Genomic DNA, 21,817 nt, shown 5'->3' with positions numbered 1-21,817 from the left:
CCTCTCTTAGCAGGTCACTAATCCATTGCAGGGACATTCCATACCGTGTTCAACTATGACTGGTTGTCCCATGTTTTTATATATATATATTTGCCAAGAACAATGTGTTCTGACACAGAGAGGGTATAGCTGGTATTAATTAATCTTAATGGTGGTTAAAAAATATCATTGATCTTTATCAGATTTGAACACTGAAATACAAGGCACAATGAAGTAAATACTTTAAAACATTTAGTTACCAATTCTGCTTTCCAACTATTTGTATAAATTTAAAAACTAGAAAATGATCTTGCATTTAGCAAGTATTTTTAAAATCTTGGAATATTAATACACAGTAAGTTAGCTAAACCCTTTTTCTTTCAGCTTTTGAAGTTTATTACTGGTGTATCTTATTAGTGAGTTCCAACTTCAGACATCATATCCCATTGAGTTAAATGAAAATCTTACAGACTTTTAGCATCAGTAATAGCTATTGAATATAGACATTGAGTTTTATTTAGGCAAAAGTACTTCTTTTGTTAAAAGAGGTCGAGCAAACAGCAGTTTGTAAGTATGTAAAATGTAATATATTACTGATGCATATTTTCTTAGGCTTCATAAAAGATATAGAAGTGAAATCCCACCAGCATTTGAACTCAGAAACTAAAGCACTTTACTCTAGCCCCATAGAAATACTTTAGTCCTTTTTCAAATTTCCAGAATTTTGGAGTTAGTGCTCTTAGATGGTCCCAGCAGTGTGAAGTAGATGTGTGCCATATCTTTCCTTGGATAAGATATAAATCTATCACAAATGGATCTACATAGGGAAGACATTAAACTTGGCACTGCAAGCCAATGAACTGCTTGTCAATTTTATATTGCTGCTATTTACACTGATGAATGATTTACTGTGGTAGCTTTCTACAGCAATGTAGCCTCAGCAGTTGTGAGCTAAATGTATTGAACGAATGAACTCACTAACACTGGCAAAATATGAATGAATCCAATGACTATCTACAGTCTTTGGATTATGTTGAGCATTTCAATTATAAATAAAAACGTGCAACAAAAACGATGAAAGACTTACCTTCAGGAACAGAATCATTGTCTTGGTACTTCCGGAGTTCATCCTGTATATACTGGAATTCTATAGACATTGTTTGTTGTTTGGCAGCTTCTTGTGAATTGGATTCCTGAAGTTGACGGATGAGAGACTCTTTCTGCTGACAGCTATCCACCAACGTCTGAAGCAAGCATTATTATATAATACATTGTTAATGAATTATAAAGATAGATATCATATATTAGTTATAATAGTAAACTATAAAACACATTTATGTTAAAACTTCAGTTCAATAGTGAACTTTATATTTTGACGTGACCATACTTGGGTGCACTGAAGACATATATCACATATACACACACACAAACATTGTTTTACTGGGGAGCATTCCTAATCTTGTGGGCTCATGGGTGCTGGTGGCATGTAAAAAGCACCTGTACTGGTACCACATAAATGCACCCATGCTGGTGCTGTGTAAAAGCACCCAGTACAATCTGTAAAATGGTTGGTGTTAGGAAGGTTATCCAGCTGTAGAAGCCATGCCAAAACAGACATAGAGCCTGGGCAGCCCTTCAGCTAGCCAGCTCTTGTCAAACCGTCCAACCTATGCCAGCATGGAAAACTGATATTAAATGATGATGATGATGATGATGATGATGATGATGATGGCGGTTGCACTCAGCCAGCTTGGTTGGGGTTGTACTTGGGTACCACCATCAATGCAGCCTGCATTCGGCATTTATTTGGTAAATGATATTTGATGCCTGTATGCTCAGATGTATCTTGCTGTGTGATACTGGTCAATCAACATCCTTTAGAGTAGAATGTTCAATTGTTTTAACTTTTTGACATCTTTACTATGCAGAATCTTATGTTTTTGTAGGAGGCTACTGAAGAGCAAAGTCTGGCCCAAAGTCTTCACACTGTTACCATTTTAGCAATATGTGCAAGAAATGTTACTCTATTAGCACAGGTTTTGACTACAGCACCGTTTAAAGGGGGAAAAAAAGCCTCCTATATACCTTTATTGTTTTATCTCTATCTTCCAGTGAAGAACGCAACTTTTTCAATTCTGTCTCTTGCATCTTTTCAATAAGTGCAGAATTAGCTTCTAAAGTCTGCAAATAAGAAAAGATTTTAAATGAAAAATATTAATAAACAGCTCAGTTGATGATATTGTTATAATGAGAATGACATAAAGTAAATAGATTGCAGTTGAAAGGAGAAAATAATCAAAATTCCCCTCCCCACATGATGCTGAAACAGATACTGTAAAACATCTTCTATACATACAAATTCCATCAACTTGCTATTATAGTTCAACATACCTGAATTTCATAATCTTTGCGGCTGATTTCCAAGCGTAACTTCTGCAGTTCCCTGATTTTGTCGGCCATTTCTAAGTTCTGTTTATCAATTAGATTCTGAATAAAAAAAAAATGAAAAGACAATATTTTTCATAATTATGTTTTTATTCCACTGTTGCAGACTACAAAAAAAAAAAAAAGACAAACTATGCTTCAATAATTTTAATGATAAAGATGGATGAAACCAAATTCATTGATAATCTTCAAGGGTCACCTTTTAAGCTACAATGCAACTAGGAGTCCTACCAATAAAATCACTGGTATCAAATGATTTGCAACTAAGATTAGTGAATTCAATTTTAACCTCAGGTAATGTGTGTATGTATGTGTGTATATATATATATATAATTTTGGGACTGCCATGTTGGCTTGGCGATAACTATTAATTTCCAGTACCGCTGCCGTAGTCTCCTTTAGAGAGACTTAGAAATATTAATAACTCTATTTCTGAAAACCAGTGGATAGATTCCACTGAAATTAGATAAATAACCTTCGAGCAGATAGTCAGCAGCGCCGCCTGGCTAAGGCTTGGCTACTCTGCATTGACAAGGGGCAACACCCTGAAACTAGTCTAGTCTGCAGATGCCAAACCAGCAGGGGGACACTGCTGACCTCCCCTGTTCGAAGGTTATAAAGGACACAGGTTTCGTGTGTCACATAGCTAGCTAGAGGCGATGGCTTCTTGGAGCTAATTCACGGCAGCTTTCGTCCTAATTTTGGGACTGCCATGTTGGCTTGGCGATAACTATTAATTTCCAGTACCGCTGCCGTAGTCTCCTTTAGAGAGACTTAGAAATATTAATAACTCTATTTCTGAAAACCAGTGGATAGATTCCACTGAAATTAGATAAATAACCTTCGAGCAGATAGTCAGCAGCGCCGCCTGGCTAAGGCTTGGCTACTCTGCATTGACAAGGGGCAACACCCTGAAACTAGTCTAGTCTGCAGATGCCAAACCAGTAGGGGGACACTGCTGACCTCCCCTGTTCGAAGGTTATAAAGGACACAGGTTTCGTGTGTCACATAGCTAGCTAGAGGCGATGGCTTCTTGGAGCTAATTCACGGCAGCTTTCGTCCTAATTTTGGGACTGCCATGTTGGCTTGGCGATAACTATTAATTTCCAGTACCGCTGCCGTAGTCTCCTTTAGAGAGACTTAGAAATATTAATAACTCTATTTCTGAAAACCAGTGGATAGATTCCACTGAAATTAGATAAATAACCTTCGAGCAGATAGTCAGCAGCGCCGCCTGGCTAAGGCTTGGCTACTCTGCATTGACAAGGGGCAACACCCTGAAACTAGTTTAGTCTGCAGATGCCAAACCAGCAGGGGGACACTGCTGACCTCCCCTGTTCGAAGGTTATAAAGGACACAGGTTTCGTGTGTCACATAGCTAGCTAGAGGCGATGGCTTCTTGGAGCTAATTCACGGCAGCTTTCGTCCTAATTTTGGGACTGCCATGTTGGCTTGGCGATAACTATTAATTTCCAGTACCGCTGCCATAGTCTCCTTTAGAGAGACTTAGAAATATTAATAACTCTATTTCTGAAAACCAGTGGATAGATTCCACTGAAATTAGATAAATAACCTTCGAGCAGATAGTCAGCAGCGCCGCCTGGCTAAGGCTTGGCTACTCTGCATTGACAAGGGGCAACACCCTGAAACTAGTCTAGTCTGCAGATGCCAAACCAGCAGGGGGACACTGCTGACCTCCCCTGTTCGAAGGTTATAAAGGACACAGGTTTCGTGTGTCACATAGCTAGCTAGAGGCGATGGCTTCTTGGAGCTAATTCACGGCAGCTTTCGTCCTAATTTTGGGACTGCCATGTTGGCTTGGCGATAACTATTAATTTCCAGTACCGCTGCCGTAGTCTCCTTTAGAGAGACTTAGAAATATTAATAACTCTATTTCTGAAAACCAGTGGATAGATTCCACTGAAATTAGATAAATAACCTTCGAGCAGATAGTCAGCAGCACCGCCTGGCTAAGGCTTGGCTACTCTGCATTGACAAGGGGCAACACCCTGAAACTAGTCTAGTCTGCAGATGCCAAACCAGCAGGGGGACACTGCTGACCTCCCCTGTTCGAAGGTTATAAAGGACACAGGTTTCGTGTGTCACATAGCTAGCTAGAGGCGATGGCTTCTTGGAGCTAATTCACGGCAGCTTTCGTCCTAATTTTGGGACTGCCATGTTGGCTTGGCGATAACTATTAATTTCCAGTACCGCTGCCGTAGTCTCCTTTAGAGAGACTTAGAAATATTAATAACTCTATTTATATATATATATATATATATATATATATATATATTTAACCAATAAATGACAATGTGAGATTGTACAAATGACGATGTTAAGATTCCATACAAATTCAGCATTAAGTCATTTCAAGCAGTATCAGTAATTCAGTGATAACAACTGAGATTAGTAATATCAATTAATTCATTAGTATGTCAGTGACATCTCATCCTAAAAACGTAGTTTAGCAATATTGTTTCTGTTTATTTCTTTATTTATTTGAGTTAGCATATATAACATCATTTTCAGTTACATTTCCAGACAAAAACTGACAAATTCATAATAGATTAAACTCTAATTTCATCTCCCAGAATACTGACAACCAGCACTATGATATAGTTACATACAACTGAAATTCAAATCCAGATAAGACATTACCTATTGAACTATAGTTATAGTTTAGATGAGACAAAACTGAAGGTAATTGTAGGTACATGCCACTTCACCAGATGTTTTTAGCTCCAAAGTTTACCAATTTATCAAATATGTTACAGAAATAGAATATGTTAAAAAATGTTTTTTTAAAACACACAAAAAGACATACCTTGATATCAGAATCTTTCATTTTCAACTTATCAAGTAAGTCATGTGAAGACTTTTCATTACCAAGAGCTGACTTTTTCTTCTCCTCCATCAGTTCCTACACAACAAAAACAAAACAAATGAAAAAAGTTTTGTAAATATTTTTTTTCTTTTATATTATATAGAGTCTGCCAGCAATAATCCCCCTCTCTTTAACTTTCACACCCCACTTGTAATACATCCATAACCACAGTACGCTAGCATGGCCATAGTCATGACGACTAAAGCAAACTAAAGAACTATCCAATCTTTTTCAGAGAGTATATCTAGGATAACATCCTTTCCTTTTTGAAGGTGAACAGCTCTACCAGACTTCTCTCTTTCATACACAAACACATTATATATAATTATCATAAATGGTTTTAGTTCTCACCTGTAAAAGTTGATCTTTGGCTAACATCCGCTTTTCCAGTTCAACAACTTTGTTTTCTGAATCTGATACATGCAAACGTAAGGACTCCTAGCAATAAAAAGATAATTTAGATTTATTTTAAACAGTTCACTCAGCAGAATACAATTTTTTGAAGACAAATTAAATGAAATAATATTTATTACCATTTTTACATCCATTTTTGCATGGTTTATATCGAACTTCTCCAACAGCATTTGTCAAAGTCATTTGTTATCTCCTTTGTAAGGTTCAACCTCTTGAAATCGGTTTCCATCACTTCTGCAGATACCTTTTATGTGGATCTCTTGCACCTTTTTAATCAACTGTTATCATCCACATGCATCACATGCCCATACGATTTGCACCCCATCATTCAGTGCACACTAACATTACACATCCAGTAGAACATAGTCATTTAATTTTTTTCCAGCCCAGCCTTCACATGTCCTCCACATTCAATACTCATATTTCACGACCAAGCAATGATCACACTTTATACACAAGCATCATACAATTTACTCTGCATTCAGAAAAAGAAATTCTTTATTTGTCAGTAGAGATAATAGCTCCTTCAATATTTTCCAGTAAATTTTAACTTCTGCACTTTCAGAGCTCTACTACTAGTTAGATCACCTATGTAAGAGAAGCTATCTACAACTTCTATGGAACCTTCTGAGCATTTGAAAGAATTGTAACTACTCCAGTGTATCTGCCACATAGGGAAGCTTTGTTTTCTGTTAACCTGCTTTTAATCCCATTATACCTCTTGTGCATGATCTCTCAAGTCTATATTACCAAGAAGGTGAAGTTTTTCCAGAGTAAGTAGAGTAGACATGAAGATTTTAATACTTGTGTATGAATCGTTGCATAGATTCTCATGTCCAAATTTTAACTAGTTAAAGTAGTTTTATGGATGTTATGCAGTATTTCATATAATTGCCAAACTTAATACCAGGAAAAGGTGCAAAAAAATAAATAAATAAATAAAAAGACACTGGTGCACCAGATTTTCTTTTCAGCACCAGATTGAATATTTTATCCCAATCAATAACATAGCAGGATACATTCACAAGTCTCTAGTACATTACACACAAAATGAAACAGTAATGCAAAGAGTAACAAGCAGTTTTCTGAAAATTCACTTCTTCATTATGTAGGGAATGCTATTAATTATTGATTCACAAGGTTTTTGATTAATCTAGAAAATGACTTTACCTCTAAAGCATTGTTTTTAGCTGTGATAGCATTCTGAAGGTGTTGTATTAAGTCATCTTTCTCCTCCATTATTCGGGAATGGTTCTCAGTCTGCTCCTGCAAAACAATTTGATAAATTTCAATATTAAATAGTCTTTTATATATTAGCAATAACATTTTAAATCTTACAGAAGGATAGAAATTCTGTAAAACTAAGAAGTATTGATTCAGTTGGGGGAAAATACTAACACAACAGAGTAGAGAGGTACTGACAAAGTACAACAAGGAGAGATTGAAATATCAATAAAAATCAACACATTACAATAAATGGATACTGACACAGAAGATTAAAAAAGTTTTGAGACATTAAACTCAGCAGTATAAAGAGATGCTTATACAGCAAAGTAAAGGGGTTTTGACTCATTAACTCAGCAGTGTAATGAAATTAAATGAGCAGAGTAGAATGACATCTGTTCATTAAGAAGGGAATTATATCTCTTCAATTAAGTAAAGAGATACCTACTGATCTATGAAAATAAGATGGATTCATAGCAACGAAAGCCTATGGTGTATAAAAGGATTTTATATACAGTAGAGGCAAATATTTTAGATTTAAATGAATTCATATAGCAATATGTTGTGCACTGATTGTAAAGATTGTTTTTGACCAAAAAAATTATAATACAAACCCATCAATTCTACTGAATATAGTCGGCTACAAGTAACAGAAAACTTCACACTTACTTTGTGAACATTTTGAGCAGCTTTGAGGGCAGCTGAAAGTTTGTTGATATTCAAATCCTTCATTTTACTTTGTTTTCCAATCATCTAGCAACAAAAGAAGGTAAACCCAAAACATGTTAAAGTAAGCAAATACATAAAAAAGGAACAAATAACCACATTTCTCAAAGGCTTTATTAAATATTTCCCCTGATCATGTCAAATGTTAAATTTTAATATCTTAGGGTATCATAGTTCAATGATAAAATATGTTCATAGTTTAATGATAAAATATGTGTGTGTTTAATTATTGCTATATCTAAACAATATCTCTTATATATGTTTAGACACAAGACAATCTATCCACAAACTATTTAATTAATGACAATAAATTGAGTTGGTTCACATTTTAGTAACATAAAAAAAAGACAGGTTTTGTTTGACTGATTTAAAGATGACACATGGTATTAAAAATATAGTCTTCAGAGGTGCTCAATAGCTCAAAGACTAACAAAACCTATAACACTTATTTTTTTACTATTCTTTGAAGTATTGCTTAAAAATACAAGAATAATTACTTGAATAATTAGCAAATGTCTGAATTTACTTAAATCCAGCACCCTTATATGTGAACATAAAAACATTTGAAAGGATGACCAAAAATGAAATAGGAAAAGAGAGAGCAGGAAGAAAAATAAAATTAAATAATATCATCAATAGTTGCCATAAATATCAATATGTGAATAAATGCATGATCAAACTGACTCCAAGAATTGCATGTACTTACATCAATAGTTTCTTGTGCACTCAGTAACATGTGATTGGCTTTTTCCAAGTTGCTGTCTCTTTCTCGCAGAGCTAGACGCAGCTGTTGAATTTCCATGTTAAATTCTTCCTCAAGATGAATTTGATCCGACAGGGTTTTCTGGAAAAGAAAAATGCATTTATTCGTTTGCTAATAATTAATAATTGTTCACTTCAAGTTTTATCATTTATATCAATGATATTATCAGTGTAATAAAATTATGAAAAAAAATTTAGTTAACAAATCAAATTAGCTGGTGTTGGTTGAGACAGTCAACTGTTTATTTCCTCTAAATATAACACCTTACATCTATGTAAGGAATAAATATAATAGATAGGTGCTGCTGCCATGTATAAAGCACTGGTGCTAGCACCCAGTAAACTCTGTCAAGTGGTTGGCATTAGGAAGGGCATCCAACTGTAAAAGCTGGGTCAAAACAGATAACTGGAGCCCGGTGCAACTATCCAGTTGGCCAGCTCCTGTAAACTGTCTAACGCTTGCTCACATGGAAAACAGATGTTAAATGATGATAATGGAATGAAATAAAATGAGGATGATGACGACGATGGAATGAGATAAAAAAAAAAAACTACCTGTAGAGATTCTTCTTTTTCTTTTAACCTCTCCTCAAGGCTTTCAATAACTCCACTTTTCATCTAGGTAAAATAAAATAAAAACAAATATATAAATGATGAAACAAAAATAAAAATTCTTTCACAGGGTAGATTTCCAAAATTTCCCAATTACGAGGAAGACTACACCGACACAGAAATAACAGCTACAACCTACAAAGCACACCCTATTGTTTTAACATAAAGGACACATTGGCTAATGTAGTTCTACCTATGCATAAAGACAGGATGTGCGAATGGAAAGCTTTTGGTCAAGGTCTGTCCAAATAGTGGTGTTAAACATAACAATTACAGCGAATACTGCTTTTTGTGGTTTTTCTTCTTTTCATTTCACTTGTTGAGTCAGGAAGATGAGATCCTCTGAGACTTGTAAGTTTGATGCCATTAATGTTTCATTTAAACTGTTGCAGGTCAACACCTGCTGGAAAGACATGAACAGGAAGATTCCAGAGGGATGTGTAAGGACTGGGCATAATGGTTAGTGAGGAATAAAGGAGGTTGAACATCCTAAGTGTGATAAGTTGTCATTCAATGTCAAGACAAGCATACACACACAACGGGCTTCTTTTGATTTCTGTCAACCAAATCCACTCACAAGGCTTTGGTTGCTGAGGGCTATAGAAAACACTTGCCCAAGGTACCACACAGCAGGACTGAATCCAAAATCATGTGGTTGGGAAGCAAACTTCTAAACCACATAGCCACATCTGTAGAAGTAAATATTTGAAAATAATTTCTCTAGAGACAAGGTTAATCAACTGGAAAATTATAATTTCATGAATTAATTTACTTACACAACGAGGATGAGAAGAAATAAAAATAAAAACACTAACTTACCTCATCATTATTATTGCGTAACAGCTGCAGGTATTGGTGGAGTTGTTTATCCTTCTCCTTTAAGTTATCTGATAACTGCTGGATTAACATGTCTTTACTATGTGACTGGTGTTCTAAATCTTCAATCATTAACTAAAGGAATTAAACAAGACATACAGTTTATGAATGCATTATACAATCTATCAGTACATCATATAATATCAATGTTTCAGACAGTCTATCAGAGCATCAAAACACACAACCTGCAAGTACATCATAAAATGTCAATACCCCATGCAATAAGTGAATACATCATACAATCTTGAGAACATTGTACATCCTATGAATGCATCACACAATCTGAATGCATCATACACTCTGCCAGTGTACCATACAATCAATGAGAACATCATATAATTTGTTAGTGGCACATCATACTATCTGTGAGTGTATCATATAATCTGTTAGTACACCAAGCAACCTGTGAGTACATCATACAATTTGTGATATACTATCCAATCTGTGATTTCACATTACTATCTGATTACATCATACAATCTGTGAAAACATTACACAATCACTTAGTTGTACATCATACAAGCTGTGGGGACATCATACATTCTCTCAGCACATTGTATAATCTAAGTCAAAAATTCCATAAAATAACTAACAAACATGTTTATAAATATAAAAATTACACAACAGAGTAGACAATAAAAACGGTGCCTAAAGAAGCCAGAATCTACCTGATATTGATCCATTTGTTGGTCTAATTTCTCTTTAGCTTCTCTTTTCTCACGAAGCAGTTGATCTTGGAGTTGCTGAAAACAAGGAGAGACAAAAAATAGAATTAGAAATTATTGTAATATATGATGTTGTTGGTATTTAGCTTATTATTCAGGAATGGTTCTCAGTCTGCTCCTGCAAAACAATTTGAGCAAACTTGCATTCAAAGGAATTTCAACAGAGATTAAGTACCATTCATGTCATTGTGGGGATATTACTATTACCTAATGTATCCTTATTTGAAGTGGTTTGACAGAGTGCCAAACACCAACCTGTGGGAAAGGGCCATCCAGGAGCCCATACATGTTCAAATTAGACGAAGGAAATGGAGATGGATCGGGGACACACTGTGGAAAGAACCCTCAAATGTGACACGACAAGCACTTGACTGGAACCCGCAGGGGAAAAGGAAGCGAGGACGCCCAAAGCAGACATGGAAGTGGAGCATTTTGGACACGCTCAGGACCACCGGCCTGACATGGGAAGCGGCCAAGAAACACGCCAATGACTGCAAAACGTGGAAAATAACTGTTGAGGCCCTATACACCACAAGGGGCAAAAAGGATTAAGAAGAAGAAGAATGTATCCTTACACGTTTTTGAGGAATATCTGCAGTAGCCAAACAACCACAATAACAGAAATCAAGTCCCTAGTCGATTTCTGTAATATAATGTTATTTCTAGATCTGAGGAAATGGCTGAGTGCAGCACAATACTGGAGTGAATGTAACTCAGTTTAATAAGTGGGCTGGTTACACACCATATTCAGATGTGCTTTTAACGTTCCACTGGCACGAGTGTCAATCAGGCAGTACTGTGATCGGCCACGACAGCGAATTTGATTTCACTTGCCTCAACAGGTCTTCGCAAGCAAAGTTTATTGTTCAATGAATGAGGGATATTCATAAGTGGGCTGGTTACACCCACTGCCATAGGCCATGGGCTATGGTCTCACTTGGCTTGTCAGGTCTTCTCAAGCACAGTATATCTCCAAAGGTCTCGGTCACTAGTCATTGCCTCGGTAAGGCCCAATGTTTGAAGGTCATGCTTCACCACCTCATCCCAGGTTTTCCTGGGTCTACCTCTTCCACAGGTTCCCTCAACTGCTAAGGTGTCAAACTTTTTCACACAGCTGTCCTCATCCATTCACATGGTGGAGGAGGGGGGAGTGTTGGTGAAGCAAGTGGTTATCAAAACAGAGAGAGAGAGAGAGAGACAGAGTGAGACAGAGTGAGGGGGCCAGAGTTAGGGTGGTCAAGGATAGAACACGTGGGAGAAAAATATTCTTTTGGGATTTAGGGAAACATAATTTAATGAAACAGCAAATGCTGATAATAGTGAAATAGAATTGAAAAATCTTAGAATTTTCGGTAAGCCAATCTGTGACAAAATTAGAGAAATAAGTGACGATGTGACAAACTTGAATAAATGAATAGGTGACAAATAGTAAATGCACATGAAGGAACTTAAGTTTGTCTTAAGACAACAGTGAGGAAGATGAAACTATGTTTAAAATATGTTTACATGGTAAAGAATTATAACCAAAGGTTAAAGATTTATTTTTATTACCTGCACCGCATCTTCACTTTGTTTCAAAGCATCTCGTGTCTTTGTAAGCATATCTCGGAATGAACTGAGTTCCTGTTCTTTTTTCTCAATGGAATCAACCAAATTCTTACAAAACAAATTAAGAAAATTGCATTGATAAAAACATAAAATAAAATGAAAAGTAAATATTTGAACATTTTCTGTCATTGAAGAGCACAGAAATTTTATAGAATTCAAGCTATCTACATTCAATGATTTGAATGACCTTGGTTAAAGGATTAAGAATTTTTAAATACAGCCATGAAGGCTACTGATTACACTCTTTCACCAAGAGAGAACTGTCCAATAAACGTGTATATCATTAGTACTATAATTACACAACAGAAGTGCAAAAACACTTCAGAACCAGAAGAAAAAAAAAATCACAGTATTTCTGAAATCAAAGCCCACCAGAGTTGACTTTAGGTTTCATCCTAATCTTATCTTAGGATGGGTATCACAGATGCACTAGGTTCAATTTAGTCAACTATACTGATACCCTGTGCCTCCAATAAATTTGTGGGTTTATGCAAATCTGTGAAAATATAGTCAGTAACATTGCAACAGACCAATGAATTAAGTACCTTGCAGAGTTTAGTACATCCCTTTATGTTATGTGACTTTCAACTGAACTAAAGATGACTGCTTTTCCACCTTCCAAGCAGTCAACAAGTGAATACTAACATAATTGTACAGTCTCCTAAAAGTTGATGGCCATACGACAATATCAGAAATCCTCACAGCTATAAACATCATGGTATATTATACTCTTAGTGAAAAAGAGCCTGTGACCTGATTAGAATTTTCAGTTGAAAACACACCAATGCCCATGGAAAATATTTTATTCATTTCAAAAAAATCTATCATTATCGTCACTATTATCATCAATAATAGTGGTAGATGATGTAGTTCAGACATAAGCTCTTGACAAAGCAACTCACTTTCCATTCAAGATCATTTTAGACTTATGTTAATGAATTCTTGTAAAAAAAACCTTGGCAGAAAGGAAAATCATATTTTCCGTGATTTTCCAATCTGCCTATCCCAACCACATAAAAAAAAAAGGAAATTTTTTTTCTTTTTGTAATTAAAAGACCAAAGAGACATACCAAAAAATTATCATAGTTGTAATATCAATATATATATATATATATATATGTATATATAATTCATCCTTTTATGTATCAGTGGAAAACTGGGCTCAATGTAATCAATAAGCCCCTCTCCACTCCAAAGAAATATCAGGCCTTGCCTATCTTAAAAAGAATTACTAAAGGTAGTGAGTTGGTAGAATCATTAGCACACCAGACACAATGCTTAGTAGTATTTCATCTGTCTTTATGTTCTGAGTTCAAATTCTGTCAAGGCTGACTTTGCCTTTCACCCTTTCAAGGTTGCTGAAATAATGACCAGTTGAATAATGAGGTCAATGTAATTGACTAGAGCCCTCCTACCCAACTTTAGGCTTTGTGCCTATAATAGAAAGGGTTATTATTGTTAATAAGGCAAGCTAGAAGAATCATTAACACATCCGAAAAAACACCTCATGGCATTTCTTTCAGCTTGATGTTCTGAGTTCAAGCACTGCTGAGGCTGAGAGTTAACAGGTGTGATGGCAATGTGTAGCTATAAGTTGTAGAACATGCACTACATTAGGATGTTCAGGCAAGTATCAGAGTTGATCATCATCATCATCAATGTTCCATGCAAGCTGTCACATTAACTTTCTCCCAGCTCATTAGAGAAGCCCTTACATTATAGTCTGGACTATCTGAAGGACTATCCACACAAAAAGGATAACTCTCATGCTTGATTTACAAATAATACAAACGTGAGCCAAAAGACAATAAAGCTCATGATTGACAAACCCAACTGCACAGTAGCTTCAGTCAATTTCTATATCAATTGCTATCCAAGAACTGAATTCCATCATACACTACCAGGCAACTAGCAGAAGCCGATGCGCAAATGTCCAACATACGGCCTGTCCTAACATGTCACGCAAGCCAAAACAAAATCAACCATGTTTTTGTCAGCCTTTCTCTTAAGCTTACCCTCTGTAATAATCCCAGTTGTCAGAATGTGTGATGCTAAGATTCCTGAGTTACACAGCAATAAGTAGAGAGTGATATGCAAACATTCAAAACACTACTGACCCAACAAGGCTTCTGCTTGAGCCACTTCTTTATTAATAGGCATGATTATTCAAAATGCTATCTTATTTTCACACACGTGCATGCATCCACACACTTATACATGCATCCATACATACACCCCTACAATATTCACATTAGATTTACTTATGATACAAAATATGAAAGTTATTGTGTAATCAAACCAACCAAGCACTTCATGCATGACATGCATCTCATAGAAAACATTTTTTTTTCAAGTGCCGTGCCTCTACTAGTGGTACTCATTTCTACAGCTGAGTGGACCAGAGCAATGTGAAATGAAGTGTTTTGCTGAAAAACACAATGTGTTGCCTGGTCCAGGAATCGAAACCACAATCTTACAATTGTGAGTCCAACACCCTAACCACTAAGCCACACGTCTCCCAGGAAGCCATATCCACCACTTAGTCACCACTTCCTGCAAACTTCTCATGCCAGCTCTTCTCATTATCTTTTTAGTTTCTCATTATCCTGGCAAGAGATACCCAAGATTGAATGCATGCAGAATTATTAGAACATTGATAAAAATATCTTGAATTCATTCCAGCTGTTTGTGTGTTTAGCTCAAATATTATTGAGTTAAACTTGTAAACATCAAAGGTGATTGTAACCCCTCTACAACAAGACACCTGTTTCTGTCTCTCTCTGTCACACTATAACCTTTCATTATCTGACACAAGATCACCTCCTCCAACGTCCCTTCCCCTCTCAAAGGTTCTTTGTCTTGCAAGTTACTTGGTGACTCTGCCAGTACTGGTGCCACGTAAAAAGCATTTAGTCTACACTGTGAAGTGTTTGGCATTTGGAAGAGCATGCAGCTGTAAAAACTACCAAAACTGACCTTGCCTGTGCTGGTGCCATGTAAAAAGCACTCAGTCCACTCTGCAGGGTGGTTGGTGTTAGGAAGGGCATCTAGCCCTAAAAACCATGCCAAAACAGACACAGAAGTCTGGTGCAGTCTTTTGTCTGGCCAGTTCCTGTCAAACCGTCCAATCCATGCCAGCATGGAAGGCGGATGTTAAACAATGATGATGAAAACTACAGTTTAGTAACTGCTTTGTACCACCCTCTTCCATATTGGCACATCCATTGTTTCTTTTCTTTGTGGTGTCACATGAGTTCCTACTCTCTTAGATGATCTAATCATCACAGTCTTAGTTACCATTAATCATCACTTGTCATCACATTGTTCACTGAGCATGCATCACTGATTGTGACTGTGTCATTACTAATACATACAGTTGTTTGGTCTTTGTACTTACGTCTCTCCTTCCCTTTTAAAAAGAAGTTGTATAACAAAACATAGCTAGTCCTGTTTATTCCTTCCCTACCCCTGAAGGGAAATAACAAAATCACATTTTGGTAACGTGTCACATAAAAATCTGGAAGATACCCTTGTTGTCAGAGATTAGAAAGGTATTGTAATTAAGACCATATTTTCATTAATATGCATCCCATCAAAAACTACACCTTCCTCCACTTATTTTCTTTCTCTACGTAACTCTACCCTAAAACATAATCCTAACCATACAACAAAACACTAACATTAAACACAGACCAAATTTTTCCTTGAAGAAGTATAATCTATGTTTAATATTATCAATTCATGAAAAAAAAAAAAAAAAAAAAAAAAAAATGAAAGTCAAAAATGAAAAAGTTACTGCTGGTTGTGTACTCCAAAAATAGATTTTAAGAGATAGCAAAAAATTTGTAAAAAAATGGAATTTTAAAATTTATATATTTTTTTCAGAATTATGAAGAAATATTCTCTAAAGAATAGAAAAAATAGAAGATAGAAATGTCAGATAGTTGGGATTCATACTGCACAACTCAGTAAACATATGTTGTTTAAATTATATATATACATATAGGTGCTGAGTGATTAAGAATGCTACTTCATAACCACATGTTTTCAGGTTTGTTCTATAACACCATTATTAGCAATATTTAGTTAACACAATAAACTAGAATTTCTTTGTATCTAAGACCATTCACTTCATCAAATAAAGATAATTTCCAGGTTAAAAAGTGATTTCTTACAAAATGAAACTATCAATGAACAAAAGTAAAATAGTTGACAGTAAAGTACCAGCTAGATTATATAAGCATCCAGTTTGATGCTATAAGTGTTGAAGTTGGATCCATATTATTATTTTTTTTAAAAATTCCTTATTAATGGAACTAAAGCATTTTAAAAATTAGATTTTTTGACCCAGAAAACACCTATGTTTGACAAGGTAAATATTTTCACTGTGACAGATATGAAGAAGTATCAACACATACACAAACATTCATATAACAGGTATCTTCAGTTTTGGTGCATTCACACACTTATGCCCGCGTGCACGCTCACAAACACAGACAAGCATGTGACATACTAAAAAAAAAATGATGATGCACATTAAGTAGCAACTTTGTGTGATTATATCAATCAGTCCATGATACTTTTTACTATTAAATAATTAGTTAACCTCCCACCTTTTCTCACTCTAAACACACACAGTTACACACAGACAGGTATAGACACATATGCTAACATACAAAAAAACAGTCACAGAAAGTGAGGCTTAGCAATCTGGCAAATGCACATTAATAAAATAAAGACTGAGGCTGATACAATCAACTAAACCTTTCAAGATAATATTCCAGTATGGCTGCAATCCCAGTCACTGGAACCAGAAACCCTTGTGAGTGTACTTGCTACATTTTATCTTTAGTGCCTGAAGTTGGATGACAAATCTATCACAGTTCATTAAGCAAAATTAGTGGTATTCAAATCCTGTGTACAAACACAGGAATATATGTATAGAAAATCATTTTATGTTTGTTTATATTATTATTATTATTATTATCATCATCATCATCATTATTATCATTATTATTATTATTATTATTATTATTATTATTATTATTATTTATACACGAAACTACTGATATTAGTTTTTAAGCCTTTACAACTATTGACTACAATGATATTCTACATTTGCTAATCATGATTAAAGTTACTAACTTTAGTCTGATGAACAGCTTATCTCCATCGTTTAACAAAACCAACATTTTTATTATTTTTGTTTACTTACCTGTCTGTTACCTTAGCAAGTGAAAAAAAACCAATTGGCCACCATAAACTGACCCTAATCTGACTAATCTTATGTTTAGCATACATGAAATACATTAGAAGACTGCTAACTTCTATGCAGAGAATTATGAAGGAAGAAGCATTAGATATTACCATTTAATGAAATGATACGGGTGAAGTAAGGGGAAAAGGAAGATGAAACTTAATGAGAAAATTGTAATTAATTTAAATGATGAATAATAGTAGTAATAAAAAGGAGGGAGGCACTTTCAATAAAAATGAAATGGTGATAGTGATGAAGGAAGAAACAGAAGGAGTATTATTTATGGCAGCATACACCAACTAAATCTAAAGATGCAGTTATTTTAGTAGCAGCAAAAGATTGAAGCAGAGCAACACCCAAGCCAGACAAAAGGGGACAGATGATGGACGCATGGTCAGAGTAAATCTACCTGATTGTTTAGCTCCTTTTCGCGCACATGTCTTTGTAACTTTTCAATAAGCTCATCTTTTGAAAACATGGTACTGTGTTGTTTTTCAATGTCCTGGTAAGTGGTGATCAGTAAAGCCACATCAGCACAGCAACATCAAAAAACAAAAAAATAACAACAGGGATATCTCTCTCTCTCTCTCTCACACACACACACACACACACACATACACACAATAAACAGGAGTGTTGAGTTGGGCAAGTTAAAGTTAATGAAACAATTCAGCAACAATTATAAATACAACCATGCAAATGTAACTGAATGTACAGCAACTGAATGAATTAAAAAAAAACCAAAACAGCTTCAGCTATATCCAAAAGTCTGAAATAAATGGAGTTTTACTCAGTAATTCAATAAATGCTTTAAACTTATTCCTACCATTATTTCAAAAGCTATTGTTAATTCATGAAAATTACTTCAACAAATGCCAGTATTGTCTCCAGTCACATGCTCACAGATAAAGCAGTGAGGAGAGGGACAGCTCTAATGTTTGTGAATAGTTTAAATCCGACACATATTATACAAACTCTAGTTGCTGCTCTATGAATAGAATGATGCTAAATTCATAGGTTTGTTACAAAAACCTATCAAACCAATGAAATAATCCCTCTTACTACTTTAACTCTTCAGTAGTTTAAAAATAAAAATTCAAATATTAATTATTGCTCCAACACAGTTATTCTAATTGTTATTCACTGTAAATGAAGTTTGATGTTATCAGGATAACTTTGATATGGCTGAATCTTACTTTGTCTTTCTGTCTTCAGCCAGACAGAAGCAACGTGGTGTTGTTGGCTGAGTAGTGAACTGAATGTCTGAATACTGCATTCTACCCACTGTATGTGAGGTAAATATCAATGTTAAGATGCCTCAGAACACAGTTGGTGTCAATTTAGCAATGTTTTTGGCTGTCCTTAAAGAGTAGGTGCTGTCCTATTTGAAAATGGCACCTTGTGTGACCACCTGTCCTTACATATGCTTTGTAGGTAAACCAATATACCTTCTCTCTGATAGTATCTTCAATATTAGACAGAAATGGCTCTTCAGTCCGGAAAAGGCTTTCTGAAGGAAGACATACCTGATGGTAATAGTGTCACTAGCATTTGCAAATGAGGTAGTTTAATTTACAAATGTTCACACTATAGGTTTCACTACTACAGAGCTGTACACTACAATACAAACATTGTGAACATGTTCTTCAACATGTAAAGATAAACACCAGTTACTAGAATAGGAAACATTTAATAGAATTTCTTCCAAATAGAACAAAATCAATCTGTGACAGTACCAGATCAATCATCAGAACACTAACTGGGGTACACCAGAACACTAATTGGGGTACCTAATGTTCACCAAATCAAACCATATTTTCCAAAATATTTAAATTTACTTTACTAGATTTAAACTAGTAATGATTTTCTAAAAGCACATAAAATAATCAGATCAACTATGAAATTCAAAAAACGAAAATATATGTACTTAATTTAGTTTTTATTCTATGTAATTTTAGATACAGCAAAAATGTTTTGGCATCGGTTAATAGTTTCAAAATCAAAAATAAATAAAAATTAAAAACACTACATAAAAATCTAACAATAAGAGAATAATGGAATTGATGAAAAATGAATATAATATGTGCATTCATAGCTTTAGCCTAAGAAGGAGTGAACACTTGGTATTTCATTATAAATGAAATGTAAATATTTCCAAAGACTCTTTTACTATTCTCTATAGAAATTATATAAACTTTCATAATTAATATCACTGACAACTAAATAATATTTATCATTATCAGTATAATATTTATATTTTGGTTTGCATGAAAAATTATGTAAATATTAAATTGGATGATCAACTTCTTAAGTATTCTTCAAATATACTTAATGCAATTTTGATAGTTGCAGTTACAAAGTACTTTTTTTATAATCTAAAATTAAATTTTGGATTTTTTGAATCATTTTAAAGAAAATTTTTGTAAAAATTATAAAAGTATAAATAGAAATAATGGTGCTGGTACTGAAAATGATCAAAGACTTCTAAGATGTCAGCCAGATAGAATGAATGCACATACAGATGAACACATGAAGCACACATCTCACCTTGAAAGATGACAAGATTGTAATCAACTAATGAATTAGATAAAGGAAACAAAAAAAATCAAAATTATAACAAAAAAACAAAACAAAAAAGAGGTTCTACCTAATTGCTGTGAAAAAATATTTAAGCAATAACAACAAACAAAATGAAAAGACAATTAATTCAAACTCAATGAAATAAATAACATCAACAAGAACACCAACAATCCAGGTTTTGATAGCTTTTGATTTTAATAGATTAGGAAAAGTTTTTAAGATGTTTGCAATAAAATGTTTCATTGTGAAAACCAAACTATGATATTTAATTTAAAACAAATATATAAATTTATTTCTAATGTTTACTGTAGTACAATATCAATTAGATTAATAAGTTAAATAATAACAAGCTTTTTAATGTAAAAATAAAAAATGTTAATTAATAAGAAAGTCTCTAAATTCTTAGACCACAGATGGCCAAACCATTAATATACAAAGCTACTGGTAAGATGATCAACAGTTCATAACTTACAATTGACACTGCACCGTGTTTCTGGCAAAGATACATAAACAGAATTCTTACTAGCTCAATCTAGTAGCTGTTTTATAGTATCTACTACTTAGTAGATCTTATAGAACATTAATGAGCATTGGAAACTAGTGAATATTTATTAGATTCTATTGTTTCAACCAATATTATTATCTAAGACACTAAAATTTAGAAAGAGAAAAATTATGTTGCATACTGCTGAGTAAGTGAATTAATTCTATATGAGAATAGAATAATTTAGCTATGGTCTAAAACATTTGGAGTTAAAACTTGTGAGAATACATGAATCTGATTCAAAGGACCCCAATTTCAAATGAGTTTGGTTTCTGCAGCACAGATGACATCAGAACCAAACATATTATCTGTTTGTATAGTACCTGATATCTGTAGTTTTCTTTGTGAATACACACCACTGGTTGAGTTATTCCAGTTATTGACAAATATACAAACAGTTTGATTGAGAGAATGACGAGTGCTTCTGACTGTACTAAAGCCAGATGAGCTCCAATAGGAGTCATATATCATGGAAGTCATAAATTTCATCACTTTGATAATTAATAATTTAATTTGATTTACATTAATTTGTTTTGTTTCTCTGCTTTTGACCACTTTAACCCTACCATTACTCTTTTTTTTCTTTCTGCCGGTGGCACGTAAAAGCACCCACTACACTCTCGGAGTGTTTGGCATTAGAAAGGGCATCCAGCTGTAGAAACTCTGCCAAATCAGATTGGAGCCTGGTGTAGCCATCTGGATCACCAGTCCTCAGTCAAATCGTCCAACCCATGCTAGCATGGAAAGCGGACATTAAACGATGATGACGATGATAGACAGGATTTTTGTAGCAAGTTTGAATATTTGCATATATTTTTATAGCTGGATATGCTTCCAACTGTTAATAAAGGCTAAGTATGATTTCCCCTTTTATTAAAACAGAATTTGTACTTGATTAAACATTGTTAGGAAATACAAGACTAGAAATGCTTATTAGTTTGCCAGTACAGCTGTCTTTATCTTGTATCATCTCCCCAGTGAAGCTTAACTTTTTTTTGTGGCCTAATCATGCCTGGATTGCAGGTGTCTGAACATGCAATAATAAAATTGATTACAATAACAATGTTTATAGCAACAATACAACAATAATTTGGAGTAAGAGGGTAACAACAAATACAAAATGAACTGAAGATTTAAAAGTAGTCATGAGGGGGAATGAGGGAATGATTATGAGGATG

At 34.6% G+C, this 21,817-nt stretch overlaps 1 protein-coding gene across 1 annotated transcript in view; it reads right to left on the bottom strand.

The window, feature by feature from the left end:
- The window catches only part of LOC106872086 (uncharacterized), a 146,137-nt gene that overhangs the window by 51,065 nt on the left and 73,255 nt on the right, over positions 1 to 21,817 (bottom strand). Inside the window, exons 14-26 of the mRNA XM_089349422.1 lie at positions 17,925 to 18,017; positions 12,202 to 12,306; positions 10,594 to 10,668; positions 9,869 to 10,000; positions 8,993 to 9,055; positions 8,382 to 8,519; positions 7,619 to 7,702; positions 6,896 to 6,991; positions 5,663 to 5,749; positions 5,252 to 5,347; positions 2,371 to 2,466; positions 2,065 to 2,160; positions 1,067 to 1,223 (exon numbers count right to left, since the gene is read on the bottom strand). Coding sequence (XP_089205548.1) covers positions 1,067 to 1,223; positions 2,065 to 2,160; positions 2,371 to 2,466; positions 5,252 to 5,347; positions 5,663 to 5,749; positions 6,896 to 6,991; positions 7,619 to 7,702; positions 8,382 to 8,519; positions 8,993 to 9,055; positions 9,869 to 10,000; positions 10,594 to 10,668; positions 12,202 to 12,306; positions 17,925 to 18,017 — 1,318 coding nt within the window. The remainder of the gene's footprint in view (positions 1 to 1,066; positions 1,224 to 2,064; positions 2,161 to 2,370; positions 2,467 to 5,251; positions 5,348 to 5,662; positions 5,750 to 6,895; positions 6,992 to 7,618; positions 7,703 to 8,381; positions 8,520 to 8,992; positions 9,056 to 9,868; positions 10,001 to 10,593; positions 10,669 to 12,201; positions 12,307 to 17,924; positions 18,018 to 21,817) is intronic.

Source organism: Octopus bimaculoides, chromosome 3 (genome assembly GCF_046866305.1).
Source record: "Octopus bimaculoides isolate indiv1 chromosome 3, ASM4686630v1, whole genome shotgun sequence".
NCBI lineage: Eukaryota > Metazoa > Mollusca > Cephalopoda > Octopoda > Octopodidae > Octopus > Octopus bimaculoides.
This window is presented reverse-complemented; position numbering and strand designations above follow the sequence as displayed.